At 40.7% G+C, this 15,800-nt stretch overlaps 1 protein-coding gene across 5 annotated transcripts in view; it reads right to left on the bottom strand.

Moving 5' to 3' along the window:
* The window catches only part of parn (poly(A)-specific ribonuclease (deadenylation nuclease)), a 134,515-nt gene that overhangs the window by 55,197 nt on the left and 63,518 nt on the right, over positions 1-15,800 (bottom strand). For all 5 annotated transcript variants that reach the window (XM_086000553.1, XM_086000556.1, XM_086000552.1 and 2 more), the window contains exons 19-21: positions 8,965-9,020; positions 8,030-8,116; positions 2,350-2,424 (exon numbers count right to left, since the gene is read on the bottom strand). In XM_086000553.1, the coding sequence (XP_085856679.1) occupies positions 2,350-2,424; positions 8,030-8,116; positions 8,965-9,020 (218 nt within the window). The remainder of the gene's footprint in view (positions 1-2,349; positions 2,425-8,029; positions 8,117-8,964; positions 9,021-15,800) is intronic.

The following is a 15,800-nucleotide window of genomic DNA, read 5'->3' as shown; positions in this document are numbered from 1 at the left end:
CGATCAGCCAAATGAACAAAATTCTGATGAAAGCCATTAGACTTCCATCTCACTTAAGGGAATGCGTTTTGCTGCAATGGATCCTTAAATAGAAAACAAAAATAACTTGGATATATCATACTCAAAAGGGCCAAAGGAATTGTCCTGGCATGAAAAAGACAATTTTTTTCCAAAACAGCGTATGCCTTAACATTTGAGGCTGAAGAAAACCTTGTGACCAAATCTGACCTTTCATCTATAACAATAAAAATCTTACCTATAAGGATTTAAAAGGGCTACTTAATGCTCTGCTGTCAAGACTAGGGAAAAAAAGTTCTTCTCAGCATGTAAGGAGTCAATAGGACAACAGTCCTTTTTTGATCAGACATTTTAGAAAATCCTCATAATAAGGGGAGACATAAGGAAATCGGACAAACATTCCACCGCAGGAGCTGAATAGATCATGGAGGGCAACATCTTGACTGTCGAGTCCTGCACAGCTAGTTTAGTCTCAAAGGTTCTCTCTGGAAAATCCCACCTGAAGACCGTCTGGATTGTCAAGAGTTGGAGGGTCCACCTGTGCAGGTGTATTTGTCTCAGATCCAGCAAGATGTTCTGCACAACCACAAAGTGTTGGAGTGGGAAAGACCGAGAGGCTGCAGAACTGCAATGTCCAAGTGCAAATGATGACATTAAGTCTATTGTAGGGCTAGTGGATCAGGTTCTTTGAGAAGCAGGTTTGTTCCCCAAAGAACAAGACAAACTTTACTTTCTAAATCAAGAGCCCGCTTACATGCAAACCAGGAGAGTTGCACTTGTATGCCTTTGGTCTACACCATTAAAAGGTAATCGAGTCAACTGATTGAAGGAAATGCATGGATGGCAATAAAGCTTGCAGTAGATATACGAGATATATTTCTGCACATCTTTTTATTGCTACTTGTGGAGGCTTAACAAAAATCCATCATAACCCTTCACTAAAAGTATATAGCAAAAAGATAATGATTGATGGCCAAAAGCATCAATTTCAGTTTGCTCTTTAGACCCTGACGATAGCAGCAGCAAAAGTTGTGCTTCCACATCCTCAATTTTGTTTTTTTCCCCATTTCAAATTGGAATTCCACATGAAGATCAGGTTTAAACATCGGACAGAAATAACCCCCCACCTTCAAGTTCCTGCTGTGTTATTTTGCAGTAGCTTCGGTAATGCAGACGGGTTTGGCTGCTTCTTTCTCAGATGATGAAATTGCTGTCATTGATATGACAAGCGACATAAAATAATTTTAAAACATTAGCTAAGTTGTAGAGCTTGCAGAGGGGAGATGGAAAAACCATTACCCTTGTGTTGGTACTATACATGTTTATTCTGAGTTGGGATCACTGAACGACTGTCACAAGTGCAAGCAACCTATGAATCAAAAGAACTGTGTGACTATCACATGGGCTATATGGGCACTCTTCCAAATTCCTAAACAGCAAAACATTCTACTTCAAGGAGGCTTAGCTTCTATTTTGTCATCCCAAGTTAAATTATACAAATGATTGACCAACATAGTCTTCACCCAGCAAGTAGCTGAGCCATATAGAACAGGGGGGTCCTAAGTTCAATTCCTGGTTTCTGCTGGGGTAGTTGATCACAGCCAATGTGGTAATATGGGGAGAGGCTGCTACAATGGAATTCAACCAACCCTGGCTTAACAAGCAGAAAACTGGCAAGAGTTCCTTTTCCTAATCGCTTCCTACTGGCAGTGAGCTTTTGTTGAAGTCAGGCAAAGATAGGATCAGACCTGCCTATGATTCTCCTGCAAATCAAATACCACAGAATCACAGAAACCCCACAGTGCAGATAGAGGCCATTTCGGCCCATCGTGCCTGCACCGACACATATCCCACCCGATCCCCGTAACCCCTACACCAACACATATCCCACCCTATCCCCGTAACCCCACGTATTTAATCCCCCTAACACTAAGGGTCAATTTATCATAGCCAATCAACCTAACTCGCACATCTTTGGACTGTGGGAGGAAACCGGAGCACCCGGAGAAAACCCACGCAAACACGGGGAGAATGTGCAAACTCCACACAGACAGTCGCCCGAGGCCGGATTCGAACCCGGGTCCCTGGCGCTGTGAGGCAACAGTGCTAACCACTATGCCACCGTGCTGCCAACACTCGCAGTCCAGACAGACGGGAATAACAACCAACTGGGCAAAGTACTGGAGGGCATTCAGTACCCATGGAACTGTATGCCAGCAAGGAATTCACACCTTCAAGGAGAGAGGAGAAAATTGGCAAAAAAAAACACTAGCACTACATAGCCTTTATACATTAACAGTTACCATTGCAAAAACCTGCAAGTTCACTTACCGATTTGTACTTGTTCCCGTTGGCTCAATGCTACAAATGCTGAAGTATCATCTATCCAAGACACCTGGATGTTACCTAAATAAAGGATCAATCCGCAGTTACAGTGTGAACTCCACAGAATTTATAGCACACAAAATATTTAAGACAGGGCTAAATATATATTTCAATTTTCTACAAGATAAAAATAACCTTTGCCATGAAAGACAGTTTAAGGTTTTATTAAATTTAAATTAATTGGCCATACGATCCCATTACTAAACAGAGATTTTGCTCCCAACTTCACTTTAAAATGCATACCCATATCTAGATCGAAGCACATTAAATACTTAGACTGATGCAAGATAGAAAACTTCTTAAAGCAAAACTGTTGCTCGTGTGTGCTTGGCTTAATACTTCTGTGGGTAAAAGCACTATTTGGTGCAGTAATGAACAACGCTGTTTAGGAAGGTCCCATGCTCATTCCTTCACCTGCATGAAGTTAGCTGATCTCAAGCGGGCAGCACTGCGACCCAAGCTCTGGTTTATGACATTATTAGAACTTGAACTTCTTGATCTGACTGCAGGCCTACAATATCAAAAAGGCATCTCCTATATGCATTTCACTACTAGGCAATATAATCATGACATTTGAATGATTAGCAAGCCTATTATAACAGAACACTGAACTCTTTTGAGGCAGAGTAAAATATCTATTGAACAGAATCATTCTAATCTTCAACAGAAAGGTTCCTCAGTAATTAAGTTTGCATTTTGAGACCCGAGTATCATTTTAAAATTGTGCTCAAGAACAACTTTGGTACATTCTCAAGTTTGCAACAAAGCCAATCAATGGTGTGACCTACATTAACGACAATCACTAGACAAGGAAGGTTCGAAAAGGTAATTTCTTTATTAAGTGACCAAATTAATTATTGATTAATATCTGTAGGCACCCCTCACTCATTTACTCAGTTCATAACACCAACTTTGTATCAGTATGAAAAATAGATGGAGCCCTCTCCATTTGAATTCATAGCAAAGGCATTACTAATGTTTCTGTAATGATATGGAAACAATATTCAGTCTGGTATTTTCATCCCGCCATGTGTAAACTACATTACAGAGCTCACCACACCCCAACTGTGTTTACATTCTAGAAGCCTTCCTCTTTCTCATCCCTACCACTCAGCCTCTTGCCCTCCCCGAATGGAATTCAAGCTGTAACAAATCTGTAAAATGGTATATATGCACTGTGATGTAAACACAATGAGGGCTCTGATCTGCTGACATTCCTATTAGTGGAGAGATAGTCGGTCAACACAGGTAGCTCCACTCTCACTGCAGAAGGATCAGCTTGGATAAAGTGGCTGCACAATAAATGTGAATGCTGGAGAGGCATTGACAAGGCTTGAATGGCAAGATTAGAATTTCTAGAGTACTCTTGAAAATACTAAGCATACATTTCAAGTTTTGTCAAAGCTCAACTGGTATTAAAACCAAAAGCAACAGAAGTCAGTCAGAGTCAGAGAGTAATAACGGCACAGGAGGCTGCCATTCAGCCCATCGAGTCCGTGCAGGTTCTCTGTCGAGCAATCCAGTCAGTCCCATTCCCCCACTCTATCCCCATAGCCCTGCAAGTTTATTTCCCTCAAGTGCCTATCCAGTCTCCCCTTGAAAACATTGAGTGTCTCCGCTTCCACCACTTCCGTCGGCAGCGAGTTCCAGGTCCTCACCACTCGCTGCGTAAAAAAGTTTTTCCTCACACCCCCCTGTATCTCTTGCCCAAAACCTTAAATCTGTGTCCCCTAGTCCTTGTACCATCAACTAGTGGGAACAGCCTTTCCCCGTCTAGCCTATCCAAACCCGTCATAATCATGTACACCTCTATCAAATCACCCCTCAACCTCCTTTGCTCTAATGAAAACAAATCCAGCTTCTCCAACCTGTCCTTGTAGCTAAGATCCCCCATCCCCGAAACCGTTCTGGTAAATCTCCTCTGCACCCTCTCAAGGGCCTTCACATCCTTCCCAAAGTGTGACGACCAGAACTGGACGCAATACTCCAGTTGTGGCTTAACCAGCACTTTATAAAGGTTTAGCATAACTTCTCTACTTTTGTACTCAACACCTCTATTTATGAAGCCCAAGATCCCATATGCATTGTTAACCACTCTCTCAATATGTCCTGCCACCTTTAGGGACCTATGCACATTAATTCCCAGGTCCCTCTGTTCCTGCACACTCTTTTTAAAATGGTGCCATTAAGTGTATATTGCCTCTCCCTGTTCCTTCTGCATCACCTCACACTTCTCTGTATTAAATTCCATCTGCCACTTGTCTGCCCATTCTGCTAGCCTTTCTATGTCATGTTGCAGTCGATTGGTATCATCATCACAGTTTGCCACACCCCCAAGTTTGGCGTCATCGGCAAATTCAGAAATTCTACTTTGTATTCCAATATCCAGGTCATTTATATGTATAAAAAAAAAGCAGTGGCCCCAGCACTGACCCTTGGGGAACACCACTGTCTACCATCCTCCAGTCTGAAAAACAGCCATTTACCACAACTCGCTGTTTTGTCTTTAAGCCAATTCCTTATCCAAGCTGCCACTGACCCACCTATTCCATGAGCCTCAATTTTGTTAACCAGCCTTCTATGTGGTACTTTGTCAAACGCCTTCCTAAAATCCAATAAGACAACATCCATTGCATTCCCTTCATGAATCCTCCTTCATCAAAAAATTACATTGGATTAGTCAAACACGATCTGCTTTTTACAAATCCGTGTTGGCGCTCCTTAACTAGCTTAAACCTCTCCAACGTGCCCGTTAATTTTTTCCCTTGATTATTGTTTCTAAAACTTTACCCAGTGCTCCCAGTACTTGTTTCCTTACAGTGTGCATTTATCCAATTGACAGTTCATTTACAAGCCATTTAGTACACAATTTATTTCAAAGTACTCTACACCACAACTTCTCTCTACCATTGCCACACGCCCTTTATGCCATGGTATCTCCGTGAAACAGTATATCATTGATTTCTCACTATCAGCCCCATGCCAGTATGTCACATTCTCTGACTTGAAGTCCATAAGCAAGAAACTGCAGGACAAGCAAAAACCAGAATAAACTGGAACCTGGAAATTACATGTCACAATCAGTGAATCATTGTTAGTGAGAAACCACATGACTGAGCCAAGAATTTCAGGATGAGAGCCCATGTGATTGGCAGTAAAAAAAAAAACTACAAAAACAATTAAAATAGGAAAACTCTTACATAAACATAAACCATAAAACACACACTAATAATAATACTAATGTCGAACATTTTAATCATTTCCTCCCGAGTCTCCTTGAGTTACACATCTTCCTTGGCCAAAATAACCAGGCAATTCTATAGCCAGGTTCAAGAGCAGCACCTGGGCATCCATCCACCTTGCTGGGAAGTTTGTGGCTTCTGCAGAGCAGCACATGGCTGTCAACAGGAACCACACTACAGCATCAGCTCTTATCCTAATTGCATTATGTCCAACACATTTAAGTTAAATTGGATTTTGTTAGCACAGCTTTGACACACAGAAAGAGTTGATTGCCAAGAATTTTCACCAAGAGACACTGTAGGCCAATTCAGTATTGTCAGGCATGTGGGCAATGTTGGAAAACAAAATGTCCTCTCTTGGATTTTGCTCAAGATGTGTTGAGTATAGAATGCTCTAGATGTCCATTTGGAAAAAAAGATAAGGGAGTTAATTACTCTCCTATTACCAAAAATTGGTCAGCAAATAAGTACTGTACTTCAGAAGGTTACGGTTATAATTCAAAACAGTGCATCAATCCTAATAATAATACGTTACAAACATTTTAACGCAGCTTGGTCTTAATTTCATGATCCTCAAAGCTGCTGGGTCCATTTTATTTCTGAAAGGTTTCCATTAAAGCTACGAGCATAAATTAAACAGATTTAATAGGAATTTATTCAACTAATTGTCAAGCGGGGGTGAAAACTTAAATGTACAGGAAACTTTCGATTTACCGGCACCTAAATAACCGTAAATCTCGGTTAACCGGCAAAATTCAGGAGTAGGTTCAGGTAACTTTTATTACTTGCCTTCCTCCATTTGTTGCTGTGCAAGGGTGTGGCTGCAGCTGTTGCTAAGCTACAGAGACGCTTGCAACTTGTGGCCATTGTTCTGAAGCTGTTGCTAAGCAACAGGGTTTGTTGCTTTATACGGAGCTCTCAGCTCCGTATCTTTTACTATAGCTTTCGGTTATCCGGAATTTTTGATGAACCGGCACCACGTCGGTCCCGTCCATGCCGGATAAAAAAAAGTTTCCTGTACATGGTTTCTAACAAGACTATGGATGGACCACCACTCTGCTCTTGCCAAAGCATTTCTGCAAAAAACACCAGAGTGCCAAACTGCACACCTCAAGTTCTCAAACCCAACTAAAAACAAACTGAATTGAGTATGCATCTTTATTGAAGATCTTAGACCTTCATATTATCCCTTTTCTCTCTAATCAAACATGTAGTAAATAAAGTTTTGTCTTGTCGCCAAAACAGACAGGGAATTATCCTTTGATCAGTCACTCACATTTTATAATGGTGCAAATGTACACGCACTCACTACTTTTGCCAGGGGAGGGGGAGGGAATACAATGTTCCCACTCATTAGTGCTATATGGCAACTCCAGTTTAAAGTGCATGTTATTGAGTCAAGGACAGGAGTGCCCTCGGCTGTGATGTTTTAGTGGCCTCGGGTGACTGTCTGTGTGGAGTTTGCACATTCTCCCCATGTTTGCGTGGGTTTTCTCCGGGTGCTCCGGTTTCCTCCCACAGTCCAAAGATGTGCAGGTTAGGATGATTGGCTATGATAAATTGACCCTTAGTGTTAGGGGGATTAAATACGTGGGGTTACGGGGATCGGGTGGGATATGTGTCGGTGCAGGCTCGATGGGCCGAAATGGCCTCTATCTGCACTGTGGGGTTTCTGTGATTCTGTGAAGACAAAAGAAAAAGCCAGCAACATAACCTAGGGGGTTTAAGAGGACTTTTGCAAGTCGTGTGTTATTACAATTCCTTGGGAAGGTTTGGCAGATATAATTTTCATTCATAGTTTTCCCATGTTCAAATCCTGCTGGTCACCTTTATTCCATGTGTAATAATAATGGAAAAATATTTAATTATAAGTACTGTAGCCCTCAAATTTGAAACGTACATACTCTTATACATATCAATAATAAAACAGAGCTTTAAAAAAAGGTTCAGTAGCAATTTGCAAATTATGATCCAAATAGTCAAATGGGCGATAGAAGAGTTGGTGACACTGAAGCCCATTTTCTCCTGCTGGAAAGTCCTGGTGCAGCCACATGGTTCCACCAAGGAAAATTGCATGGTGTGCATGTCATTTAAAAAGTTAGCTCAGATTTCTAATTGGCACATACATCATAAATGCTAGACTGGACTGTGATCTGCAGAGATGTAAAAAATAGCCTCATTTGTTTAATTCCATAAAATTTCCCACTTTAGCAAACCATGAATTTCAGTGTACCTATTTTGGATTATACTTAGCAGCAATAAAGAGTGTGTGGAGAAGATGCAGCTGGAGGTTTAAACCCATCATTTTTAAATGGAGATAGTGCTAACCAGATGAAACTAGTCGTTGCTTGAATTAGGTTGCAAGACAAGTAGGTGGATCCTACCAAAGGCACTGAAAAGTTGGTAGAGGTCACTGGTCTTCCACTCCTTGGGAAAACGAACATGAAGAACATGGTCCCTCTTTGGTTGCACTGGAAGAGAAAAGTAAATGCTGTACTGCCTAATCATAGAACTTTGAGGATTCAAAACTTGGCGGAGGGAAAAGAAATAAGTACAATTTGTTCTCAACACACGAATCAGTTAAAAATAGATGCACAAGTAAGCGTCTGCCAATAACTAGTCATGGTCTAATCCTAGAACAACTGATGGCCTTCATTATTACAAAAAGCTTTTCATTACTTCCAGTGAGCTGTTGTATAGATTCTTCGTTTTCCCTAGAGCTTGTCTAACATTCCTTTCCAGAAAGTATCCAAAAGAAATGCTACACACTTCAGGAGAGAAAAAAAAATGACCACCACATATACTGAACTTGATTTTTCTCATAGCAGAATTTTCTGTAATTGCTTCAGTGCCTGGTGCATTTTACAGTAAATTCTTAGGACAAATTTTGCTGGAAGTGTACAGGCTAAAGCCACATTTGCACTTGCTACCGTGGATCTCAGGGATTCCATTTCATCTTTGTGGGCAAACAATTATGCAGCAAAGCATTAAGCCTCTTCCTCCATTTCTTAAACATGATCATATCCCTTTGACAGCTAGACCTTTTCAGCTTTTAAAAATGAGCACATTTTCCATTACAATAGCAAACATTTAAAATCTATAATGCTGACTGTTAAAAGTAGAAATATAATACATAAATTGGAATACACCGATTATGAAATGTGAAATGGTTCGACATAGGGTTTGGTGTTGGTATAGAATTATTACAACCCTCAAAAGGATTATCCTGACTACATGCATTTAACATGAAGTAAGAAATTGCTCTTAAGGGCATGTCAGTATATGCACATATACATTCCAGTTCAAGTACTGTACTTACAATCTGGCCCACTCAGGTTCAGGTAGGGAATGTCAATGACTCTCATTAGAAACAGTCTGCATTGAAAAAAAAAGTAGGGACATAAGTAAAAATCTATAAATCTGATCATGATTATTTCTGGTTACAGAGACTAAATTTTGTTTGAACACTTGAGTTTGCAGGTTGAAGTGAAGCAATCATGTGAGGAAAGACTGTCATTGATTTGTTCCTACAGGAGAACAAGAAATTGATCATATTCTTCTGGGAAGCAAGAAATCAAAACAAGGAGTGCTGTGTATATAGACCCTGCTGCTTATAGCGGGCAGATTGGGGTCAATGAATTTGCCCGCTATACACGGTGGCCGGTGTAACACGAGAATTTTTTTTAAAGCACTTGGCAAATCTTCATCCTCCAGCTCCCCACTTCCCACTCTGTCTAAATGCCCCAGTGCCGTTACTCACACCACAGTAATTATCCAAACAGGGGAGAGAAAGTCTGGATAGTTTCACCTGCTGTCGTGTTGGAGAGCTGAATGGGGCGAAAAAGTATGCAGCAGTCATAAAACACATTTATCTCCGCTTTCTTTTGTATAATTTATATTGTGGCCTTATTCCTGCAAGAGTTCTAGAGGCCACAGAGGGGGGTGAGTGTGACTGAAGGCAGCAGGGCTGCCTGAAAGGATTTAGTGGACAAGTCATCGCACTTTAATGAGGTGCGGACAGCTGCTTGAACTGCCCGAAATAGTCGACGTGCTTAATACAGTTTAAGTGGCACCTTTTATAAATCGACGCATCTGGTAATGGAGAATGGTTAGCGCCATTTGCCTCATATAGGCGGTCGTCTAGGATAAGCAGAGATGCTGCAAGTTGTGCGGACTGTACTACATTAATTTGCTGCCACTTACCTGCTGCAATACTGGCACCGTTGCATTTAAGATATGGGATTAGGAAAAAGTAACCCACCGGTGGTATATGAAGCTAGGTTATTTGAGACCAATGTATCCTAATCAGCCACACAAATTATTTAGTCCTCTCCATTAGATGAAAAAAATTAATCCTCAAAATACAGATTGCAGTGGGACCCTCAAAACTACTAGGAGGCAAAGACGACAGATAATTAATCTCGTTATCCTCAGGCAAATCAGTAATTTCTCCCCTATTCGTCACAAATTTCAAAAACCAATATATAGCAAATCTGTCTCAGACTTGAGAGTTGTACAGATTGTTGCAACAATTGTTAGAAATTGTGCAAAATCAAAATCAGAAAAGTATGGCAACTTTTGTGGAACTTACAATAGGAAAGACATGCATTTTAAAAGCTTTTATTCACAATACCTGAAGAGTTAGTTTCAGACTAATGACTGTATAATTCCTATAAAAGAATTACTGCTACAGCTAACAACCACACCCAACTCTTGGAACATAATGCCTGGCAAGCAAGTTTGACATAAACCAGGTAGGGGCTTGCCCGGTTATCTCAGTAAAATCTGATAATTTATTCAAGCTAAGTTTTGTTCACGACTGGATTTTAACACTATTTAGTCACCTAATACTCCTATTAAATAATTCAGCACCTGCCACTTTTTTTGCACATCACTAAGTCAAAAGGAAAGAAACCATTAAAAAAAAGACATCAAAAGAACCACCGTAGAAAGTGCCAATAGTTTGAATTCACAATTTCTTTTTATACACGTGATTACTTTCTACACCACATTTTTATGCCAACATGTGACAGTATGAAAAAATTAGTAAGAACCCCCTTTTAAAAAAGGAGATTGTTGCTTTTCACTAGTACTTTTGTCTTCGATTCAATAAAATACTTAGTTGATTCCCCCCTCTGCCTTGGAGTTATATATTCCTCTAGCCAATAAGACCGAGGATCAATAGCAATCACCCTTTCATGTTTTACTTTCAGTATTGAGCACTCTTTAGTTATTGGCTCCAGGCCTGTACATTCCTAGACATAGAAATGATACAAATCTATTTTCTACCATGCAAGATTTTTACTCAGAATACCTTATGGAGATCAGCTCGCAACACCACAGTGCCAAAATGTTGGTCACCTAGGTTTGCCGAATCAAAGCAATACTACTTTGGGGGAAAGTGGGTGGGGAAGAAAGAGAAAGAGACGGATGGAAAGAATAATTAACTGTCTTCATCGTTTGTGGGGCAGCCACTGATATGACCACAGTGCAAGTAGAATAGGCTTTGACTTTTCCTGACGAACTCATGGACAATGAAACATTCTACTATCCATTTTGCTGTTCAAGTCGGCATGGAGCCTTGATTCATCTATAAAAATAGGCTCAAGTCATAATATAGTACTTTCTTTATGAAGCACGTGGCAGCAGGCAAAATAAAACCTAATATTTTTTTTAGACACATTTCAAATGCATCTTATAACTCATATTTCAGTGCCACGTCAGTTTAAAAAAGACTGAAAGAAAAGAAAGACTTGCATTTACATAGAGTTGATCATGACCTCTGGTCATCCCAGAACGCTTTACAGCCAATTATGTATTTTTGAAGTGTAGGCACTGTTGTAATGTAGGGAAACTGCTACAATTTGGAACCTCTCTCAACATTTCCAATAGGCAGGACTATATGTCCCATGAACTAAAACTTAACCTCGTGTAGTGAATAGAATAGCACGCCAGAGGATAAACAATCCACTCTGTACTGCTGGGGTAACGCTAGAAGTAGTACAAGTTGCCCACTATATACAACCTAATCTCACTAATAGATGGAATAGCACCATGCAAGAGACTGTATGGTTCAGGCTAAATCAGCAATTAAAGTAAAATAAATCCACAGATAAACAAATACAGTACCTACTCTCACTGATATTTCAGACCAATGTTCCCTTTAAGCTGCGTGGCCGCGCAGCGCTCGAGGTACCACGCAGCCGGCTCACCGGGTTTTAAAATGGGAAAAAACCATGCATGCGCGGAATTTTGAATGGGCTGCGCAGCCAGTTACAGGGGCCACGCGGCCCAAAAGAAATTAGAGCTGGAGCAGGTTACAGGGAAATGGGGGAAAGGCTGCAATAAATACACCAGATCTGGGCAGCTTGTGTTATCGCAAATGAAAAGCAAACGTCTGAGGTAATTCCAAATCCTGTCAGGAGCCCACACCTCAAATACTGTTTATTAAGTCAGCCCTGAAGCAAAACCTATTTCAGATCATGGGTGTTAACCTTGAAACAAATCACCTTCCTTACAAGATAACCGCACCCCAATGGGTCAGCATTTACAGATAATGGCTCAGTCTCCTTCACGCAGTGGCAAACATGGCACTGTCAGAGGCAAGAGTCAAATTATTGTGTGATGTTCCATCACAACGCCACACTCTAAACAAAGGCAGACCATTGGGTGTGAATCTCCCAGACAGTGGATTTAGATTACTCAAACCAAAGCCATCACCTGAAGACATAGGGAAATCCATTCAGATTTTAAAATTTTTTTTACATTACACTTTCACATGAATAAATAACAAAATATTTTGTAACATTACAGAGACTGCCACTGTATCATGAAGCTCTTGATCTTCAATCTTATTTCAACATGTGGAGTTCAAGTAGTGAAATAAGCTTTTAAGAAACTAAAAACACATAACCAACCATTGATTCAAACAAGATTAAAATCTCAAGCTCTGGGGTGGCCCATTTATCTGGCATTCGATGATCTGTATCAATTGACAGAAACTGGTTTGAGAATCAAATTTTACTTGGCCAGCAGAGGCTGCAAGTTAACTGTTATCTTTGTTTTGTGGATCCTTTGACAAGTACCAGACATAAACCCCTCCCTTTGCATCAATTCCAGCAGTAAGAGAAAATAAAATCAGTTTTTCGATTCTGAAAAGCTCCTAGGAGGTAGAATTTTAGACAATCGCGCCTGCCGAAGGTGAATTAGATTGCCTAATGAAGAATTTACCCAATTGTGCAAATGAACACCGTCCGTGCATGTTTAGGGGCAGAGTAGAAAGAATACAAAGGCCCTGGTGATACTAAAGCCACACTTCCATGATATTTCGAAGTAATCCTTCAATCATCATGTATTGTCTACTCAGCAGGCTCTCGCCAAAATGTTATGAATCTGTCCTGAAACAGCAAAGGTAGCCTGCTGCTCAAAGCTCAAACTATTTGCACGTTAAGGTGTGTGTGCGTAAGAAAAAAAAGAAACTGATGCCCCATTAGCAACTGCAATTTATTCAGCACTCGTCTTGGGACCATTTTCAGGCCTTGGACACCTTTAGGCGCACATCACTTTCGGGGAGGTGAGGGGGGAAGGAGCTGTTGGAGGATAACTGAGGAAAAAAACCCACATTAAATCTAAAACTACCCTTCTTTTGTAATTAAATGTTAAGTGTAAGCTTTCTTTTCCTGGTCAATTTACTTCCAGGAATTAAAATACCTTCCTTGTTCTAGACGCTGGAAGAGAGAATTTATAGACTGTACTTTCATTTTCCAGGGCATTGTTGCTACTTTATCATTCAAAGGCAGTAAGAACTGGAATGTTTAACTTACATCTCCAGGAGGTATCTGATTAGCATTGCCACCACGTCTTGCTACAATTCAGTATAGGCTGAACTGCCAGACGATAACCCTGGCACACTCAGGAGGAAGAAAGTGCCGTGGCAAATACTATCCTGAGATTCTCCACATTGATGAATCAGAAATTGTTAACGCCTTGCTCAATAACAAGGGAAGCTTTGACACAGTAAAAAATTATATATTTTTCAGGCTCCCAAATGGAGCATTGAACAGTTCATTATACATATTGCTTTGGGAAAGAGCAAGGCACACGAGTTTCTGCATATAGATGGTCAAAGAATACCAAAATTACACGCAATGGAGTGAAATCCCAATAAACACACAACTGATTTTTCATAACTGGCTAAGCGCCAATTAGGATTACTGTTAATTTTACATAAAAACAGCCAATTACACAACTTTGTGCAAAATAAAATATTTCGTACCAAAACGTTCAGTGAATGAATTCAGTCTTTAGGTGAAACTTGGCAGATTTATCATTTAATGCACTGAACACTACAAAATTAAATTAGGAAGATTTTATTTTTAATTAATCAAAAAAAACATACAAATGGGAGCGAACGGGACATAATTGGACCCACATTTCAGTGTGTATTACTGGGAAAAAAATAAGGCTACAGCTAACTTGCACTCCAAGAGAAGTGGTGTCCCAGAGTGTGAAGAGTATCGAGATGCTCTTGCACTGTGCATACAGTGAGGTCTCCAAGGGATTTTGAGCAGTGCGAAGGATCTTGTGGGATATGTGAATTTTGGGGAGTGATCCCGGAGATGCAGAAATATGGGGGTGTGTCTTGGAGAAGTCCAAAGCCTGGCAGAATGGAGGGGAACCAAATTCCCCTTGGTCCATTTGAAGTGATCAGCCCCCAACACCATTCCCAGCTTCACGCTGGTGGACCTGGACCTATTCCTATTTTGGCTGCTTTTGGCTTGTTGGGACTTGCAGCTTACTACAGTTGGCATCAGTGAGATGTTAAACAGAGGTCCTGCCTGCCCCCTCAGGTAAATGCAAAAGATCTCAAGGCACTGTTGAAAGAAGAGCAAGTGATTTCTCCTAGTGTCCTGGTCTACATTTACCCCTCAAGCAACGCCACCAAAAACAGTTTAATGGCAATCTATAACACCGCTGTTTGTGGGACCCTGCTGTGTGAAAATTATCTGCTGTACTTTCCTATATTACAACAGCAACTACAAAAATAATTTCATTGGCTTGGTGGCACCTCGAGGTCGTGAAAGGTGCTATGCAAATGCACATTCCTTCCTTCTAATGGCACACTGCAAGTCCCAATGGGTCAAAAGTAGGCAAGATGGATTGGGCACACCAAAGGTGGCAGAAGCTGAAGAGCACAAGGATGTGGTATTTTGGGGTGAGGGAGAGAGCAGTTGCAGTTTGGAAGACCACCTTGGGTGTAAGCTACATGACAAGAATCAACCGAAGGTTTAAAAAAAAAAGCTAAAAATAGCTAAATTATGTGTTACAGACAGGAGTGACAGAAATAGCAGAAAAGTGTTCTCTCAGTTTACAGAAGTAGGTGTGCCACACAAAATATATATATTTTCAACAATAAAAGACACCAACAGTTTAAAGGATCACCAAATAACACTAAAGGCTGAAACTACGGAGATGTTATCATAATCACAAGACTCAAGGAGGCATAAAAAGTGAGTTTTGCAGTTGTAATGGAGAATTTGGGGGAAATCAACAAGTTGGTATATATTTAACATGAATTCTAGGTTAGGATCAGGCTCAAGTTTATCTGGAGTTGGCAGTTTACAAAACAGTCTTTTAACATAATGTTTACACCACACTGTAATGCCCAGTGTGTGCTCCAATATGATAACACTACAGTCCCTATCTGTACTTTGCAACTATGCTGTAAACAAGAAATTCGACTGCGCAGCGCTAAGTTGAAAAAAAAGATAGCCTCAAAAAAGATAGCTAAAATTGATGTTTACATTACCAAAGCACACGCAAAACAGTTGCGGATGATTTGACAGACAAAAGTCACTGGGGTAAACAAGTAGAAGGGCTCCCAATGTGTAAAGGCACCGTCTAGAGATATTGAGACACTCAGACCACCTGGTGCGAGGTTTAATCCATGGCCTGAGTGACAATTAGTCTCTGCGCCCCTGGAAATTTGGGGACGGGGTAGAGAAAAAAGGTTTAAATCCCCCCACCCCCAATTAACCAGAGTTCCTGCTCCCAGCAGTTACTCAGCGAGTCCTGCTAGGAAGTGCACAGGTAGATGCGATTGTGTTTGGCTGCAACACACCCGCCCATAGTTTAAACAGCTTGCTGCCCCCGGTC

Source organism: Somniosus microcephalus, chromosome 11, assembly GCF_052327205.1.
Source record: "Somniosus microcephalus isolate GS21.2 chromosome 11, FLI_Smic_1.0, whole genome shotgun sequence".
NCBI classification, from domain to species: Eukaryota; Metazoa; Chordata; class Chondrichthyes; order Squaliformes; family Somniosidae; genus Somniosus; species Somniosus microcephalus.
Note: the sequence above shows the minus strand (reverse complement) of the source record. Positions and strands in the feature narration are given on the sequence as shown.